Source organism: Pieris brassicae, chromosome Z (genome assembly GCF_905147105.1).
Source record: "Pieris brassicae chromosome Z, ilPieBrab1.1, whole genome shotgun sequence".
Lineage (NCBI taxonomy): Eukaryota > Metazoa > Arthropoda > Insecta > Lepidoptera > Pieridae > Pieris > Pieris brassicae.
In genome coordinates, this window is record NC_059680.1 from 1794523 (window position 1) to 1815249 (window position 20727).

General features: G+C 32.4%; 1 protein-coding gene across 3 annotated transcripts; it reads left to right on the forward strand.

Moving 5' to 3' along the window:
• Positions 1 to 134: 134 nt before the first annotated feature.
• On the forward strand, positions 135 to 20387 carry LOC123718478 (mothers against decapentaplegic homolog 3). Of its 3 annotated transcripts, none has more exons than XM_045675015.1 (12): positions 135 to 2204; positions 8112 to 8205; positions 10678 to 10783; positions 12122 to 12218; positions 13411 to 13503; positions 14122 to 14198; positions 15003 to 15189; positions 15506 to 15603; positions 16065 to 16172; positions 16609 to 16753; positions 18031 to 18158; positions 19565 to 20387. In XM_045675015.1, exons 1-11 carry the CDS (start codon positions 2002 to 2004, stop codon positions 18152 to 18154), a joined length of 1332 nt encoding a protein of 443 aa, XP_045530971.1. In that variant the 5' UTR covers positions 135 to 2001; the 3' UTR covers positions 18155 to 18158; positions 19565 to 20387. The 3 variants fall into 3 exon arrangements, with proteins under 3 accessions (XP_045530971.1, XP_045530970.1, XP_045530969.1); XM_045675014.1 differs by having other exon boundaries at positions 139 to 2204; positions 14119 to 14198; XM_045675013.1 differs by lacking the exon at positions 135 to 2204 and adding an exon at positions 3908 to 4389 and having other exon boundaries at positions 14119 to 14198.
• Positions 20388 to 20727: the final 340 nt, after the last annotated feature.

Sequence of the window (20727 nt, forward strand, 5' to 3'; positions counted from 1 at the left end):
ATCTTTTCTCGCTGTCTGATAATGTTCTCGAGGCAAACGCAACAGGCCTCTCTGATCCGTCAGTAAGTCTATGATAGGACTGCACCTGCCCTAGTGGTGAAGCATCAGTGGCCAATACTAGTGATTTTGTTGGATCAAAGTGTGTCAATACTCTTTTGCTTAATATTTCTTTTTTGATTTTGGTGAAGGCTTCTTCGCACTGTGTAGTCCATTGGAAGCTTGATTCTTTCTTTAGTAAGTTGTTCAAGGGATTCGTGATGGATGCGAGATTGGGTATGAATTTATTAAAGAAATTTGCCATACCGAGAAACGTTCTCAATCCTGCAGTGTTTACTGGGCGTTCTGTTTTTATTAGGCCATCTTTATCTATAGTGTGCCCTAGGTAGTTTATACTTGTTTTAAAAAGATAGCACTTATCCTTGTTTACTCTGAGGTTGCTTTCTTTCAGTTTATCTAGCACAAGCTTAAGTATTTGTAACAATTTTTCCTTTGAATCTCCTTGAATAATTATATCATCGACAAAGCATCTGACTCCTTCCAGCCCCTGCAAGAGTCTGTCCATAAATCCTTGCCACAAGCTCGGCGCGACTTTCACACTGATGTCCTCGTCAGACATCGACGCTATATATTTTTCTCGCCTCGATGTTACATATTTTTCTATTCTAATGAGTAACCCTCTTTGGGTACTCTGCTGTATTTTTGCTCTTTTCATCATTAATATCGTGATCGTGGGTTTCAAACTCGTCGCCAATATTAAATATACATAAAGAAATAAAATACATTGTTGTCTATATCTCCATTATTTTATTAATGACATAATGTTGACACATTATTGAATATAATCTCACTGGCTTACCGGCCAGTAACTTAATAATGAAAGAGGCGATACACCACAAAAGCTAACACAATAAATGGATTATACTATCTTGAATTTGATAAACCGGAAGAGACAGCAAACTACACGCCTAGTGATGAAAGCGAAATTATGAAATGGCACAAGAGGTCACGTCAATGAAAGAGACCTAAAAGAAATGGTTATAAATAAGATGATGCGAGGGCTCGACTTTAAAGAAAAAGCTTTAGGTATCTGTGAGACTTGTATCAAAGGAAAATTTTCCACTCTACAATTCCAAAGAGTTGGGCAAATAATCTCTACCTACAGATAATTCACAGTGACGTGTGTGGCCCATTTGAGCATGACTCAATGTCTGGATCAAAGTATTTTGTAATATTTATTTTACAAGACGATTTTACAAGATACTGCTGAGTATATTTCTTAAAAGAATAGAGCGAAGTAATCGATAAATTCTAGGTAGATAACAACTATTTTGAACTGTTTCATGAGAAGAAAATTCAAAATCTACTACTGATAGGGTGGACTAGCGGCTATAAAAATTATATTTTCTCATATACAAGTAAACACAATGTTTACAAGTTTTATTTCCGTTTTATTTAATTGCTATAGCTGCTATTCCATCATATCATATATAATCACTCTTTCAAAATTGTTGCGCATTTAGTTTTATTAAAACTAACCAAAGCGTTACAGAGATGGCAGTAATCTGTATTTTGTAGATGAAGCCTTGATTTTGTTACTCCAAGGATAAATTATTCTTCTATAGTGTTCCGTTTTATTCGTCTCAAATAGTCAAATTTGTACTCTGTGCAAATTACATACTATTGATTGCTCATTTGTACGAACTTCACGAGTCTAGCTTCGATTATCATGGACGAACGACGAACTACTAATCGTGAATTATTAAATATAATTAAATCTCAAAAAATATATACTTACCCAAAAATGTCATAGTTATTACTTTTGAATGAACTGAATAAAAGGTGTAGTGAAATATTAAGTTTCGTGTTTCAATACAAACTGCATATTTATAAATAGTGTTAAAGGACGAATCCTATTGATCTGTCAATAATTTTATTTAATATTTTATTTTGACTTCTAATGGCCGAAGCCATAATTGTGTAGCATATATAAGTGATATAAACATGTTTCCCTTAACACCGCCCGTGGTAAAGCGCTTACTAGGATGGAAAAAAGGTCCTGAAGGTACATCAGCCGCTGAAGACAAATGGTCTGAAAAGGCCGTGAAGAGTTTAGTAAAGAAATTGAAGAAAACTGGAGCTATCGAGGAGCTTGAGAAGGCGTTGTCGAATCAAAGCGGTCATACCAAATGTGTAACAATCCCAAGGTAACATACCTATTTCTTTGTTCAATTAACATAGGAGTTCCCTATAATTATGTTTTATAAGAATGACTGTGAATTTTCTTTTTTATTTATAGAAAAATATAAAACTTAGTTACCATTAAAACTTTACACATATAGCAATTACATATACCTACCATAGTCTTAGAATATCTGTGTCAATTTATAAAACACTCGACTTAGATTAATGTTACAATTACATTTGTAAGTTACAATTTTATGCAGCTAAAGAGAATTAGGAAAAAAAAAATTTTTTTTTTAGTTCTTCATAAACGTTCCTACTGCTGTATACACTGTATGTGTATACAGCAGTGGGTGTGTTAAATGTTCACTTTGTTTTACAATACAGATAATAATAATATAACAAACTGATTTTATGTACTGCAATGTCAGTGACATTTAAATGTGGTCTATAGATTAAAGGTGTAGAGAGTGAGATAGGAATAGGCTTTAAATTATTGATTTAATAGGACCTGTTTTCCTTTATCATTTCTATTCTGCACTGGTAACTAATTAAACCTGTGATTTTTTTCTGGACCATGGAACATGGAATTTCTGAGGCAAAGAAAAACTCCACCTTCCATCAAATCAGCAGGATATGTAAAAAATTAAATCAAGGACTTTGTTTAAATTAATTTTAAAGTGTAATAATTAAATCTAGATGAAACTGAGAAAATACTAGCTTACTCAAAATTTCATGACTGTAATAGTACCAAATTCCAGATCATCGCTAGAGTTTTTATTGAAACAATTTTTTTTATTTTGTGCCAATGTTCAAAGTTACATAGGATAAACTTTTAGGTCCAATGTATTCCTAAATTACACATGAAATATATTTAAAAAATGAACCATTGTACTAAGAGAAATAATTTTTACAACTGTTACTTCTATATTAAGGATATTATTATTAACAGTTGAAATGGGAAGTCATTATTTTCTGATAAGAGTACTTCTAATATACCTGCTCATAAACATTCATTTTTTTATATTTAACAAATAAATTCTGCGATATACAACTGCTTTAAGACATGGAAGCATTTTAATGCATATTTAAAGATGTCTTTGGAAATATTCCCCTTTACAAATATTAATCTCATTACGCTGGTTTAAGTAAAGTAGCCAATTATTTTTTGATTCTGATTCTTTTTTACACCAGGTTATTATTCCTTACATAACATTTAAAAATGTTTATAATTTATATAAAAATTTCTCTTTATGTAATTAAAACCTGTTATACAGTGACATCTATATTTAGTTAGTACTATTAAGATAACGCCTGTGGCATGGTTTCTAATATCTCTTATTAGATGAGGCACAGTAAAATTGTAGCCATAATTACTGGCATGACTGAAATATTTCCGCGGCAAATGGACTTATTTAAGTTCTGTAGGTTTAAAGTTTAAACATACATTCGTGGGAATTCCTTTTCATAATCTGTGCGATTATTGAAGATACATTGTCTGAAAAATGTTGCGCTTTTTTACTTTTATTAATACTATACAAGTGGCAAGCGTTACAGCGATGGCAGTTATATGTATTTTGTAGTTGAAGCCTTTATTTTATTACGCCGAGGACACATTTTTATTCTATAGTGTTCCGTTTTATTCGTCTCAAATAGTCAAATGTGCTCTGTGCAAATTGTATACTATTGATTGCCCCTTTCGTGCGAACTTCACGAGTCTAGCTTCGATTATCATGGACGAACGACGAACTGCTCATTGCGAATTATTAAATAGAATTAAAACTCAAGAAATACATACTCACCGAAAAATGTCGTAGTGATTACTTTTGTAAGTGCCGAATAAAAGGTGTCGTGAAATATTAATTTTCGCGTTTCAATACAAACCCCATATTTATAAATAGTGCTTAAGGACGCATCCTATTGATCTGTCAATTTTATTAAGTATTTTATTTTGACTTCTAATGGCTGAAGCCATAATTGTGTAGCATATAAAAGTGATATAAACATGTTTCCCTTAACACCACCCGTGGTTAAGCGCTTACTGGGATGGAAAAAAGGTCCTGAAGGCACGTCAGCCGCTGAAGATAAATGGTCGGAAAAGGCCGTGAAGAGTTTGGTAAAGAAATTGAAGAAAACTGGAGCTATTGAGGAGCTTGAGAAGGCGTTATCGAATCAAAGCGGTCATACCAAATGTGTAACAATACCAAGGTAACATACCTATTTCTTTGTTCTTCCACTTGGAGGAGTTCCCTTTAAAAATGTTTTATAAGAATGACTGTGAGCAATAATTTAAGTTTATTTTATCATCATATATTTTATGTGAAGTGGATATTGGTTGTTTTATTTATAGAAAATATTAAAACTTACTTACCATTATTACTTTACACATAGCAATTACAATTTGCATAAACCTACCACACTCAAAAAATAATGGTGTTTACCTCAAATGAAAAATGTGTCAGTAAAATTCATAAAACCCCTTTGGACTTTGCTTTACCTTAGATAAATGTCTTGTTACAATAATATAACAAGAGCATTAGAAGAAAATGTAAAATTTTATTTAGTTGTTTATAACATTTCTTACTGCTGTGTGTCTTAAATGTTCACTTTGTTTTATTATACACATAATAATAATATAACACACTGATTTTATGTACTGCAATGCCGGAACAACATTTAAAAGAGATCTACAGATTTAAGCTGCAGAGATTGAGATAGGAATAGGTTTAAACCCTATTGACTCCATTGTGCCTCTTTTCCTTTATCATTTCTTTTCCACTCTGGTAACTAATGAAACATGGGGCTTTTCTCTGGACCATGGAATATGGAATTTTTGAGGTAACAAGAAATTCCACCTTCCATCAAGTGAGCAGGCAAAGTAAAATAGTATAAAGCAAGAAGGAATTAGTTTGTGTATCCATTTAAAAAATTAACCGTTGTACTAAGAGAAATAATTTTTAAAACTGTTATTTCTACATTAGGGATAATATTATTCACAGTTGAAATGGGAATTGGAGTTGGAATGTGAATTCTGATTGGAGTACTTTTTTCTAACATACCTGTTTATAAACATGCAAGTTCTTTATATTTAACAAATAAATTATACAATATACAACTGCTGCTTTAAGCGAAAGCCATGAAAACATATTAATGCATTTTTATAGATGTCTTTGGAAATATTCCCCATTACAAATACTAAATCATTCTAATTATGCTGGTTTAAGTAACTATACATACTTTAATGACAGAGAGTTACAGAACCACTAATAATTGATTACATATGCATGTCCAATTGACACTGCCCCTTAAAAACATGTATCAATTATGTTTGATTAAATTAAAATTCATAATATTTGTATTCATTTACTACATAATTTGAAGACGAAACACCATATACTAAAGTAAATAAATAAATGTAACAGTACAGTGTAAGTCTTTTTATAACAAATTTCAAGGTATCATGCATTAGTTTTTCGTTATATGCAGGGAAGAAAAAATTACAATAGGTATTCTAAAGAGTTATATTCTGTTAACTTTGCCTGACGTGTTTTGCTATGCCAATATTTGATTTATATTTTTTTGAGTATTTTGTGCATGACTTGGGATGTGGTGGAATCATCTTCATGAAACATAAGAATTTTTCTGTGTTAATTAACAATAACAAAGGCGAGATGGCTGTTTATGACCGGTGTCTTTCGTAGAAATTTCTGTTCTTACGTACAAACGTAAAGATTCAAGGCCAACCGCTGAAATATTTATCGTTTTATTTCTAAACGACATAAAAATCAAAAGTTCGTTGAACTTTAATTTTTCATTGACCAAAACCGGAAAATTCAACATGGCGCGCAGTATTCTAGGAAAGCCCCCACACCTAAATGTAAAACCCGATCGATTCGAAAATTTGTATTGCGCATTACATTTTCAGCGAACGCCGAACAGTGATCTCTGCGATTTGGTAGCGTTGTTGCCGACAGGACGCATATCAAAACGCAGGTCACGGAGCCGTGAAAATAGAAGCTTTGCCAAGATGGCCGCCGGTTTTAGACCTCTATAATTTATAATAGATTTTTTAAATAAATCGTGTATTAGTTTATTTAATTGTTTCTTGTTATTTGTGTGTTGGATAATATATTTCAAATTTCTAATTGGAATCTGATTGGGTAAGGTCGCCTTTTATCTTTGCTATATTACTTCCTGATACACAAATCTAAGATAGTGTTATATTATTTTGTGAAAACATGCGAATTTATTAATTGAATGTTGAATATAATTGTTATTTATATGACTATAACTTAGGTTATTATACGACTTAGCATGCTTATTAACTACATTGTTATTACTGAAAGCCTAAATACAAAATATAAATGAAAATATAAATTCCATATAAAAAGTGACAATAAAAGTAAATTCATAAAAAAATAAGCATTACATTGAGTAACAAACTCAAATATGAATATATATTCATATTTGTCCAAATATCCAATGTATTCATTATATATATATTTATTAGTATAATTTTCATTTAGAATTTTTATACCCATATACATAATATATTTTGTTACAAATAAAGTAAAAGCACATATTTAACTTAAATTATTGATTATATTTAATGTAACAATTTAAATTAATTATAAAATTGTTGTGGATTATTTTATAAATTACCTAAATTAGAAAAGACCAAAGTATAGTTGTGTCAATGAAATTGTATTGTGTTGTAAACAAAACTAATAGTGAATCATTAGGAATATCTATATAAATTGAATTACTTACCATGTAATTATGTAAATTTATTTACTACATCCAAAAAACATTAACATATTACTGCTGGCTTAGTAGCAATATCTCTGTGTATGTTTTTAATTATTTTAGTACTTTACCAATGTGATTAAAGTATATATGATAATAATAATATATTTTTTTATTCAGATCGACTTAGGCACATAAACAAAGTTCATTAAATTAAACTAGGTATTAGAATGTTAAAAAAACTATTCTAATATTTGGATCTAGCTTGATTTCTGCTCCTCTTCCAACCTTTTCTATTCATGTTTTTCTTGGGCTACTCTATTCCACATTTCTCCCGCCACTTGTCTGATGTTTTCATCTCATATTTTTTGTGGTCTTCCTCTATCTACTCCTTTTACCTTCCCTAGGGTATCATAGTGTCACAATTTTACTCCATTTGTCTTTTCCTCTTATCATGTGCCCAGTCCATCCCCATTTAAGTCTTCTTCTTTTAGAGGTAATGTTTATAACTTTTGTCTCGACTTTTATAAAACCCATGGTTGGCTACCATAAATAGGGACATGTAGAGGTGTTAAATTATTTGATTTTTGTATATGTATGTAGCTTTTATCTTTCACGAACTCTATATTTTTTCCAGCCGTTTGTTATTCTTGTCCCAACTTCATTGCTAATAATCTTTTTGTGTCCTTAACTGTCCCAGGTAAATGTATTCATTAGTATGATTGGTATAAGTAATAATAAGCTTATACAAATTGTGGAAATCCATTGGCAATAATATTTTAAACTCGGAAATAAGAGTATGATAACTCTATTTTCTATAAAATCAGTCAAATAATTCATTGTTAAGCCAACACATGAATAGATAGAAAATAATATGAACTAACATGGAACACACATGTATGCTGATACCACAGAGCTTAATGGTTGTCATGGATACTTTAAATTTTTAAATGAATATTATTATTGAGGTTGATTATGATATGATTATAATGTGACTAGGAATATGATCTTATGTTGTCTTACAACTGTAAAATAAATTTGCTGTGATAAAAAAATATTACAGAGTGTTTGTTGTCAGTTTTAATTCATTCTACTATTGATTTGATGTTAAATAGTACATTAGTAGTTACAGTATAATAGTGTATATAGTATTACCAATATGAATAAATGATTTTGTTTTGCAGGGCAAAACCGAATGATAATATATTGAATGGACAATATCGCAAGGGCTTGCCGCATGTGGTTTACTGCAGGCTGTGGCGCTGGCCGCAGCTACAGGTATAACATTTGAATTTTATAACAATATTTCAATTGCCAAATATTTTTATGTCAAATCTAATACAATTTGGACATTTTGGGGTCACACTTAAGATATCTACAGCGTTCATAGTGAAGAGCCTTATATTAATATCTACCATAGATAAGAAATCATAGATCAATCACACTGTCCATTAAAGAGACAAGTAAAATGTAAGCGTTGCTATGCTCATTGGTTGGGTTAGGTCAGTCATTATTATATTATGTGCGTATAACACTATGTATGATGTAGGATAATATTGTATGGAAACGGTTATTGGGAAGTTAAGTAAGACTTATCAGACACAGGAGGCTGGCTACTTTGAAAGATCAATGAAACAGGAGCCAAAACCCATATATGATTACATTGACTGGTTTATAAAAATATTCAAGAAGTGTTATAGATGTATTAGCTATACTTTTAACCCAAACTGTTTACACTGTGATGAAAATAGATTGAAATAGTTATTAGAAAATATAAAGAATCATTGAAGTAATTTCAAACCTATTTGACTTCGGGTAAGACAAGCTTAAGACTTCTGGCAGTGTGAGTGAATATCAAGCGAGCCTTGAATATCCTCCCATATTGCCTTCTGTTCTAGAAAAAAGATATCTCACTATAGTTGAATCAGAAAAGACTATTAAAGTTAGGATTTTGGATGCATCCTACATAAGAATATTTATCTGTGCTCAGCGGTTGCGCATACCACAATGATTTTCACTAAAGATTTTCTTGGTAATAAATGTAAAAATATTTTATTTTGTTAAACTATTTTGTAGATATTGATGTCTTCTTTAAAACTTTGCTCTATTATCAATAGATTCATATGGAGCTCGTAACTTTAAAAAAAATACTCTATAAGCCTGTGTTCGTCAGGGATAACGTAGGGTTCGTTGATTCACAAAGATTTAATTGTTTTTTTTGTATTGAATAGCCTCCAAAACTACTGGACCGATTTTAAAAATTCTTTCGCCATTAGAAAACTGCATCTTCACTGACTGACATAGCTATTAACAAAAATAGGGATTCCTAATAAAAATGCAATAGTATAAAAATTATCCATAAAGTCTTTTATGCGTGCGCTGTGTAAACTATAGAACTAATAGTATTATAGAACGTATCAATACATTCAAAAATAATGCTTTACCCATGGGCAATTGTATGTTGGCCTATCCCGAGTCGAAACTCTAAGACATGAAGTTATTTTGATGCAACAAGACTACGTCAAATGTTGTGTATAGGGATGTTTATGTTTTGCGGTGCGGCTTTTGCGTCTCAGCCTGTTGAGCCTGGAGGAAGGGAGATACGTGACATGCGCACTAGGTTTAGTTTTATAACTGGGACTGCTGGGCTGCTCAAATGTGACTCGGGCGGTGTCGTTGTTTGACGGGTCATTTAATTCCCTCAAATATGGTTGGCTCACACGTTATGACTGTGAACTGGTGCCTCTTCCGGAAACTGGATTGCGAGGTTTCTGTTCAGTTTTGTAATTATTAATTTGGGACAAATAAAGAGCGGATTGTGTATCCTTTTTGGTTTCTTCTATCTATGTTTACCATAGTCATTTTGTATGATTTTTTTATTTTAAAAGAGTACCAAGAGTTTTTGACGCCGGCTTTTTCTCTCGGCATACACCCTCTGTCTTCTTTGCCGATGAGTATGCATGTCTGCGGTACAAATTTAATGACGTAGAATAAGTCTATGGCGCGTCAGTGTTTAGATTTGTTTATGACGTTTTACGTGCAATTTTAAATCGTTTGAATGGTTTGATTGTTATAAATTTACAGTTTATATGTCACTGGCCTTAGTATATATGTATGTGTGTTAATGATTTAATTATGTTCGACGTCCTGGTGGATTGAAAAACTGTGCACAGTTTGTGTTTTCACCACAACTTCCTTGTATTAAGAACACTTTACAATAAATAAATAAATAAAATAAGTGATACATGTATCTTATATTCCATAATAAACATATTTTATGTTAAGAAGTTCTACTAAGTAATCTTTTCTACTACTATAGAAAAAGTTTTGCATTTTGATGTTTTGTTTCTGTTTTTAACAATATAATCAAGAATTCAATACATGTATGGTAAAAGAAAAACACTTTTTGAACGGATTAAAGCTATGTATTATTATTAAAACTTATAGTTAATACATATACATAGCTTTAATCCGTTCAAAGAGTGTTTTTCTTAATGTGTAAAAGCTATTTTAACAAAAGACAATACTACATGTATATAATTTTTAAATTTAAATTTACAATCTACGTAAATGATGTTACGAATTTAATAATGTATTAATATACGTTGTAAAGTAAATTATGTTGATTGATGAATGTATCTTAATCTGAAAGGAAGTAATTAATAACTAAGAAAAATGTATCTATAGTCCGGCTTGTAGACTTTCCACCACGAGATCATTGCTAGTTAATAAATAAAGATATAATTTCAGAGCCAGCATGAATTAAAACCGGTGGACCACTGTGAATACGCTTATCAATCAAAGAAGGATGAGGTCTGCATAAACCCATATCATTATAACAAGATTGATTCGCCAGGTAATTTATGAATATATATTAGGGTAATGTACCCTCATAATTACCACTGAAGTATTTCTAAGTAATGTGAGTGCCATGGGCGGCGGTATCGCTTCACATTAGGTGAGCCTCTTGCCCGTTTGCCTGCTATTACATTAAAAAAATATTGGGACAATATTAGTGTCCTCACTAGGCCTCTGTCTTCTGTGTTCCTTAATAAAGTTAAAATAAATTATTTCTGTTTAATATATACTAAATAGAAAGTTTTGTATGTTTTAATTCGTAATCTAATAACAAACATAAATTATATATAGTGTAAACTCTTTATAACGTCGTTCGTTATAACCACATACTCTCTATTACGTAGAAATGAGATAAATTTGTTTGATTTAACACAGAACCAATACATTAATTCTCTAAAACACATAAATATTTTCATATTAAAACATCAACAACATACAGCTTACAAAACGAACCTTTTGAGGTGCCGATTTCTAAGAATGACACCTGAGGTCATAATCAGCCGTCTCGCCTTTGTTATTGTTAATTTCATTAACACGTAGAAAAATTCTTATTGTTTCATGAATATACCACATTACTAACTGATATTGGCATAGCGCGTCAGGCAAACTTAACAAAATATATGTGTTTAGAGTAATTTACCTATTGTCAGTAATATAATTATAAATTATTGTAACCATCTCATATAACGAATACTTTCTATAACGAAAAATATGCTCGGTAACTTGAAATTCGTTATAAAGAGTTTACACTGTAATAAACAATTACATTAAAATATAGGCAGATATACGTATCATCAAAATCGGTTCAGTAATTTTTGAGTTATTATTACTGAATTGCGTTTCTGCTTTTTAAAAAAGAAACTATGTTTATAATAAGTTAAACCATATTGACTGTTAACATATCTTGATTAACGATTATAGATTTTTTTTATTGAAGTGAAACTTCATTATCGGCTTTGAAAAAAAATTTACGGTCACATTTTTCGGTTACGCGACACATTTTTTCGTTACGCGCCATCTTTTTCTTAATTAGAAGAGATTCGAAGCCATTACTAACAAAAATATATAATAACGATAACAATGATAGTAATCATTCTATTACAATTAATTAAATTCTGTAATAATCTTAGTAGTAATAAGGTAAATTGAAATAATTGTATTATTTGTATTCATGTCTATGATAATAAAAGACTTGTTAAACTTTATCTTATTTAACTTTATTTAACCAATTTCTGTAAAGTTGCATATAGTAGATCATTTTTTGAAAAATAAAGTCATAAAAAAGTTTCACTTCTTACGTGTGTACACACTAGTTCACACATTTTTTATTTTTAAGCTTTGCCGCCAATTTTGGTGCCTCGTTGCCCTGAAAACGAGACCAGGGCTCCGCCTCCATACACGGATTATCAGCCCATACACGAGCACACAGACAAGTTAGTATATACAGTGTACCATAAGTTAATGTAAAGTCGTAGTAGAATCATATGACAGGTGTTGGTGAACCGCAGATATATAAAAAAATGTTCTAGGTAATTAATTATTTCCATTTAAAATAAATAAATTTTTATACAGCCTATATAAACCGATGTTGTGTTATTACATATTCGTTGAATAAATGTGTGATGGCAAGTGACAAATATGGCGTATTTAGATCATATATATGTCGCAGTAAAGCAGTTAAATCTGAGAGTTAATTGAATCTCTAGACAGTTAATTAAATGTCGATATTCAATCAAGTCGCTAGTATTTTGATTTAATTAAAGCAGCGTCGAAAACGTTTAACTATCTGTCTGACCGAAAGCCAGCGAGTTGATTAATAATGTAAAACAAGACTTCGCCATGATTATTTCATTTGTTATTGTTATTTCGGTGAGATCGTGAAGTACTGGGGATCGTGAGAGCTTGGAAATTCCGTGTTTTGCTTTATTGTAAATGATTAGGTTAGTCTTGTTTCCTAGGAACGTTTAGGAAACTCGTCAAACGTTTTGTTCACTCACTTGTCGGACGGAACTTTAGCGACTTGATTGAATATCGACATTTAATTAACTGTCTAGAGATTCAATTATCTCTCTGATTTAACTACCTTATTGAAACATATATATTTCCCTCGAGGTAGAGTGATGGAGCCAGTTGGAGAAAGCCTATACATTAATTCCCTTTATAACGAGTTTTGAATAACGCGATTTCCGTCCCCCATATAACGCCCTATTACACTAGAAGCGTATTACACAGAGGAACCCAGTAACCAGTGTTCCTATAACGTTATTTTATCTAATATTAAGTTATGCTAAAAAAGGCCGGCAACGCATTCCCTCTAGCTTTGAGTGTCTATGGGCGGTATCACTTAACATGTGCTGAGGTTCCTGCTCGTTTGCCTCCTGTTACATAAAAAAAATCTGTTAAAAGAGTTCAAAGAGATTGCCGAAAGCCTTTTCCAGTCAGACACTACTTGGCTTGGAAGTTCTTCAGGGAATTTGAAATTATTCTGTCTTCTAACTAAGGAGCTCCTCAATTCCTGTGGATTTTATAGGTTTGATGATCATTAAGATTAAGTGTCGAAGTGCTCTGATTTACGTGGCTTTTCTTTGAACCCTTTCAAGCATATTAATCCAGCAACATTTCCAGCGTTATGCAAAATGGCGTTGTGGGCGCTCACAGCGCCTTGTATCTCGAGGCAACGCTGGGCCAGCAAGTACCTGGAAATACCACCGTACATCTGTAAGTATTTTAGTTTAAAAAGACACTAACGAAACATACATAACACACAACATACAAAAAACCTTACACACACAAAGAAATTATGTCATAAATGGATCTGCTTTAAACGCAGCTAGATATTTATGCGGACTTATGACCTATAACTGGGGCGTCCACAGTGAGTCTCCATGGCGTTCGATCTTAAGCCTCGTATATTACCTAGCCCATGGTCTTTCTGGCTTTCTTCGTCTCATCTACAACTGTACGCCAGGCTTTCTGCTTTCCTTACGGGTTCCAGCACCGCTTTGAGATGTGATTGGAATCTTTTCCGAGTGTATGGCCTATCCATTTGCACTTGCGTCACTTGATCTGCTTGGCTACTCGCTGTTTCTCGGCAGTGCTTCCAAAGTCTCCTTTCCATATAGCGTTTAGAGTCCAACTTTTACCTGTGCATCTTGGTATTGCTCCACCCATTGCCACTTCTGATTTGAGCACATACACATCTATTACTTTAGTTTTTCTTCTTAACGTACGTTTGTTTCCATTGCTGGCATTCTACTAGTTTTTATATATATTGAAATCTTTATATATTTACTCTGTCTATATAGCTTTTGTATGTAATGTTTGAATTTATAGCAGTTCGTCGACGGTTGAAACTCCACCCCCAGGATATATGAGCGAAGATGGCGACCCCATGGACCATAATGATAATATGAGTGAGTGTGTTGAGCCATTTTTATATTTTATAATTTTGCATTAAGCTATTAAGAAATTTGAATTAAATTATGATAATTATATATATATATTTTAATACTAGTTTACTTACTAGTTTTGATACTTTTAATTATGATAATTAATTCTTTAACTAATCTTGATACTTTTTACATTTTTTTTTAATATTTTGTCAATATTTTTTTACATTAAACCAGTACAATTTTCAAAATATATTTTTGTTTGATACAAATATATTGGTATCAAAAAATTTCTTTCATGTGTAAAATTTCTTCCAATGTTATATTAATATTACTTTTGATCTGTATAGCATCGATTCTACTAAATCTCTAATTAATGTTAGTGTGTCTTTTACTGTGTTCAGTTTACAATAATCCAGGGCTTTTGGACCTCTAAGCTACGGACACAGCTTACAATAAATCAATTTTAATTTAAAAAAAGATATGTTATGGCGGAACACGGATAGGTCACAATTTCTAAAAAAAAAAAATTATACTGCCATGACAATTGTTTCACCATCTGATAGAGTTAGGTACAAAGTGCGACAGTAAGAAAAGAAGAAATTAACAGAAAATCTAATAATTTTCAATTTTTGTTTGTATTACATAATATGAAATAAGACAAAAAAAAACAATTTTTGTTTGTATTACATAATATGAAATAAGACAAAAAAAAAATTTTTGTTTGTATCAAATAATATGAAATAAGACAACAAAAAATATTTTTTAATGTTCTTTCTTTATAGTAATTAAATTAGTTCCAGTAACAACATTCTTAACCATTTGCAGACTTAACTCGGCTGAGCCCCTCGCCAGGAACATTAGGGCCAGAGACAGCTCCAGTACTGTACCACGAGCCGGCGTTCTGGTGCAGCATCAGCTACTACGAGCTGAACACCAGGGTCGGGGAGACGTTCCACGCGTCGCAGCCCTCGATCACGGTGGATGGGTTCACCGATCCCAGTAATAGTGAACGGTGGGTAGGATTTCATTGTTTTTAGTATATATTTTTTTGTTTATCCTGATTTTATAGTTGATTTTTTTGTAATTACTTAGGTTTTGGATATTTTTTTATACCAGAACTAAATTGAATGAGAATCCTTTTTACTGAATTTTGGGATTTCATCAAAAAAAACTTGAAAAAATATACAATTTAGATTTTTTTTAGAATTTCTTCGTAACAAAGATGAAATTGGATGAAATTTTTTTTCTGAATTTAGAGATATAATCGTAAATAATTTATAAAAAAAAATTTTTTGTTAGTCTATTAAGAAATTGTTGCCTTTTTTCAGTTTCTGCCTCGGTCTCCTCTCGAATGTGAACAGAAATGAGGTTGTGGAACAAACACGCAGACATATTGGGAAAGGCGTTCGACTCTACTATATAGGTGGTGAGTGTATGGGCCGATTTCTATTATTTAGCTAAGATTCGATTCCCGGACAAAAACATTTTATTTATGCTACATGAAGAACCGAACCAGTACAGCCAACAAGGCAACGCCCTCGTGAGCCCCTTGGTGTTGAGTGTCCATGGGCGGTAGGCATTTCCGAACCAATTCGACTTAGGGTTCTTTAAAAAGAGCGTACCGATTCATAAAAGGCCTGCAACGCACTCGCGAGCCCTTTGGCAATTAGCGTTTATGGGTGATAAGCATTTCCGAATCAATACCCTTAGGGCGCTTCAAAGAGCGTACTAATTCATAAAAGGCCAGCAACGCACTCGCGAGCCCTCTACCACAGGAGTGGCTTAACATCAGGTGAGCCTCCTGCTCGTTTGCCCAAAAACAATAATCCCAATAAGACTTTTATGAAATACCCTATTTTTTTAATTAATTAATTATCAAAATTCCAGGTGAAGTGTTCGCGGAATGCCTCAGCGATTCATCAATATTCGTCCAAAGTCCGAATTGCAACCAGCGGTACGGCTGGCATCCAGCCACCGTGTGCAAGATACCACCAGGCAAGTTAATATATATATATCAAGGTCAAAAATCATTTATTCATATAGGTAACACTATGTACACTTATGAACGTCAAAAACAGAAATGTATGTAAAATGCTTCTAATTTTACATTTACTGCCAGCTCTCAAATCAAAGGTATACAGCGGAAGAAAAGAACTGACAATAAACTCTCCGCCACTCTTTTTAATCGCCAAGATTTTTACACAACTTTTGTAAGGAGCTACAACCATTACACCATGTTCCACATGACATCAGCAGGAGGCATGGTAAAATAGGAGCACGCACTTACATTCTCGTGGAACAACACGCAAATACATAGTCGTAGTAACTAACATCATCGCATACAATTCAAGATCAATTAAAAAAAATTATTTAAATAATTCACTTATTTCTGAAATTAATACATTTATTTTATATATTTATGTTATTTCAGGTTGCAATTTGAAGATATTCAATAATCAAGAGTTTGCCGCGTTGCTCAGTCAGTCTGTCTCTCAGGGCTTCGAAGCGGTGTTTCAGTTGACGCGGATGTGCACCATACGGATGAGTTTCGTCAAAGGATGGGGCGCTGAGTATAGGTAATTAGACACAAATATTTAGTGAAAAAAAAAAACAAAAAAAGGCTAAAAAGTCTAGGTCTTTTATAAAATTTGTTGCTTTAAGAGTACAAATATATGATATGCATTTTTTATTATTAAAACAGAAATAAATAAGAAAAATACTTATAAATTAAAAAAAGAAAAATACTAGACATTTAAAAAAGAAAAATACTTAGAAATTAAAAAAAGAAAAATACTTAGACATTTAAAAAAGAAAAATACTTAGACATTTAGAAAAGAAAAATACTAGACATTTAAAAAAGAAAAATACTTAGAAATTAAAAAAAGAAAAATACTTAGACATTTAAAAAAGAAAAATACTTAGACATTTAAAAAAAGAAAAATACTTAGACATTTAAAAAAGAAAAATACTTAGACATTTAAAAAAAGAAAAATACTTAGACATTTAAAAAAGAAAAATACTTAGACATTTAAAAAAGAAAAATACTTATAAATTAAAAAAAAAAAAAATACCGACATTTAAAAAAGAAAAATACTTAGACATTTAAAAATGAAAAATACTTAGATATTAAAAAAATAAAAAAATACTTAGAAATTAAAAAATATATATATATACTTAGACATTTCTCGATCTTTCTCACTTCTTTGTTCCCTACTCTCGCTCTATGGCTATTTGCTTCATGCTACGTTCGCCCTTTCTCACTCTCTCTCAATCGCTCTCTCCCTTTTCTTCTCTTCGACAAAAACGCTGCACATCATTGTGACGTTAATATTATTATAGAAGTTTCGCTTAAAAAACCTTAGATATAAAAAAGTTGTATGTTAAGTATTAGGAATTATGTAATAAATGCTAAAAACATAGCTAACCGTATGTGTGTGAAAAATAAACAAATACAATTAGCATTTTATTAAAAAAAATATTACGTCCTGCCGACATATGATATTATTTTTTCTAGACTAGGGAGCGTTCAAGTATTACGTCAAGCAATTTTTGGAGATTATTGACCCCCCGCCCCCCATTAAACGCACCGTAACGTTTCTGTATCCAATAGTAAAACGTTTCGTGACCACCCCCAGTGACTGTATACCTAAAACTTACCATTATGTGGTGTAAAGTACTGGAAAGTCAAAAATATCAATAACGCGTAATTCAATCCCCGCCCCGCATCGTAACGTTTTACAAGAGCAATCTCCCCCCCCCCCCCAAATTCGTTACGTAACACTTGAACGCTCCCTTACCATTTACAACATACACCATTAGAGTCGCTGACATTGTTTTAAATAATAATTTCCAGACGCCAAACCGTAACATCGACCCCGTGCTGGATCGAGCTGCACCTGAACGGACCCCTGCAATGGCTGGACAGAGTTCTGACGCAGATGGGCTCACCGCCCTTGCCGTGCTCCTCCATGTCTTGAACAGGTGATTGATTTGAGAGCTGTATACGCCGAGGCTATTAAATATGAAAAATAACTAGGGATGCATCCGATACCAATCTCGAAACCGATACCGATATCGGCGATACTTATATATAGGTTTGAGTTGTGTTTGATGTGGTGTATTGGGTGTTTGTTTAAAAAAGTCTGCATATTGCTATTAGGTATAATTGTCTAACAGTTAAATGCTTTGTTTCATTCAAGTAATGTTAAATTAATAAATTTAAAGTAATGTTAATCTTAAATTATCGTGATTTATGTGTCTTTTCACTTTATATTTTTAATGTATCATCTTTTTAGTTTAGTTTTGCCTTAATAAATGTGTATAACATGTATTTTTGCACTACTTGCCTTGATCTTATGTAGTTTAATACATTTTTTCTTTACCCACATTGGTTGCCTGGAAGAGATCGCTCGAAAGCGATAAGGCCGCCAGTTGCCCTCCTTTTGATTTAATTATGTTCAATTTTTTTCTGAAGTGTAAATAATAAAATAATATAATGTAAACGCAAATATTGTTTTATCTAGTTCGTTGCAAAGGAGGCACGGTATATCTATGCCCGGGGAATCCCCTCGTTTTATTCAGTTTGTATTCCATCTCGCTGGACTAATGTGTAGTTGGCTTTTAACTGATATCGCGAGTAGTAGTTGGTATCGAAACCAAATTAAACAAAATTACAAAAATCTTATAAATGTTAATTTAATTTAATTTTAATAATTATAACTTTAATCTTATTCAAAGGTTGTGACTGTTCAGAAATTAAAAACTGTAACTAACTCGATATATTTTACCTTAATTTAATTCAATAAGCGTTGCTATCGGTATCGGCGGTATTTTATAAGAGTATCGGAATCGGTATCGGTATCGTATCGCCAAAAAGGCGTATCGATGCATCCCTAAAACTGACATAGATTTATGGAGAATTTAAAAAAAATTGATTTTATACGTCACATGACATAAGACGAGTCGACGATGACGTATGGTTTGTGGACTCAGTTTCCGCACTTAGACGCTCAGTAGGTCCGTTGTGCGTTGTCCTGGCTACCTAAGCCAGCCTAACTCCTTCCAAGAGCACAGCTCCAGCTTCCATGACGTAAACTGCATGTAGATAATGAATGCCTGTCTAATAGTGTCCAGGAAAATTTTCGTCGATTGATGTCGATTTCGAGACTGATTTTATATTATATGTATAATTTAATTATTGTTTACAAGCATGTTACGTCATCAACTGTGACGCCATCTTGTCTAATTTTAGTTTTCGAAGCCATAACACCAATTCGTTTGACCGTCAAAGGTATTAAGAATGGCCTCCCCCTCCTCTTGTCTCTTATCTTTCCTATTTTCCTTTCCCCGGTGTCTCTTTTTAATTTCTAATAAATTTATTTTTTCAGGTCTATACAACTGGCAACGCTCAGCTAAGTGTAGCTCAACAATTACCTCCAAAATGAGTCTTATTATGATACAGGGTGTGATCTAAGCATATCGGACGTCTAGAATGTCAAATGTCGCAAATGTCAAATGGCAAATGACATGTCGAATGTCAGATGTCAAATAGTGAACATCTATACTAGTCAGTTAAATCAACTCCTGAGCGTGTTCTAGAACGACTCTCGATCTTAAGTCTGCTTTCTAGAGTGGCCAAGTCATTTGAAGTTTGACAGATTGTTGAAGCGGAGATCCCCAATGAAGTCGTGAGTTGATGCAAGTGCGTCAACGCCTCTGTATCGGAATCGGTTAAAAATTACGATTTTTTTACTAAAATATTTCTAGACGACGGAGAATGCTTGGGTACACCCTGTATACGGGTTGTTTGTGAGTATGTCACTGTCATGTTTTGACAGGCCGATTCAAATAGTCAAATACGAAAAATCACAAAATTATGTCACTGACTGTTTGTCTATGTTGTTATAAATGGGCTGTTTAATAGCCCATACAGATCAAACATAGCACTGAGCTGGTAGTGACATTGTCATTGGCACACGGCCCCCAAGCGAGTCTTAATATTATTTCCCAATGACATTGGAATTGTCAATTTGACATAAATATATTCACAAACATATACATAGTATTTAGATTGATGTAAATTCGCATAGTATATTATCATTGCATGTGCATTCATGTTAATTGTTTACTGTTTATGTCAAAACCGTCATTTGTTTTAGCGTCAACTGTTTGACATTGATTTGACATTATGGCAGGGAGTGGCCAAAACTAGATGAGAAGGTTTTTTTGATAGAAACTGAATAGAAATAATAGAAAATATATGACATGACCAGCACGGTCAATAAAACAAACATTCAATAATTAATCATGCAATATAAAGCATATAATATAAAACATATATTATGTTTAGTCATGTAAACAAAGTGTTACACACAAGGATTAGTCAAGCACCTAACAGTTTGGGGGTGTTTTAGCGGATGTGGAGCTGGACCCGGAAAATTTAAGGTACAATGTATCAATGGCAATAAAAAAATATCTTTGACTACATGGATGACCATCTGGCATCTGGATCTTTGCATGATCCAATATCTAATTCCTCTGTATATCTGTT

Excerpts from the sequence above, each read along its gene's own strand:
- LOC123718478 (XM_045675014.1), top strand. The coding sequence starts at position 2,002 with ATGTTTCCCTTAACACCGCCCGTGGTAAAGCGCTTACTAGGATGGAAA. Across the intron at positions 2,205-8,111 it reads AAATGTGTAACAATCCCAAG|GGCAAAACCGAATGATAATA; the intron begins GTAACATACCTA and ends TTTGTTTTGCAG. Across the intron at positions 16,754-18,030 it reads GGATGGGGCGCTGAGTATAG|ACGCCAAACCGTAACATCGA; the intron begins GTAATTAGACAC and ends AATAATTTCCAG.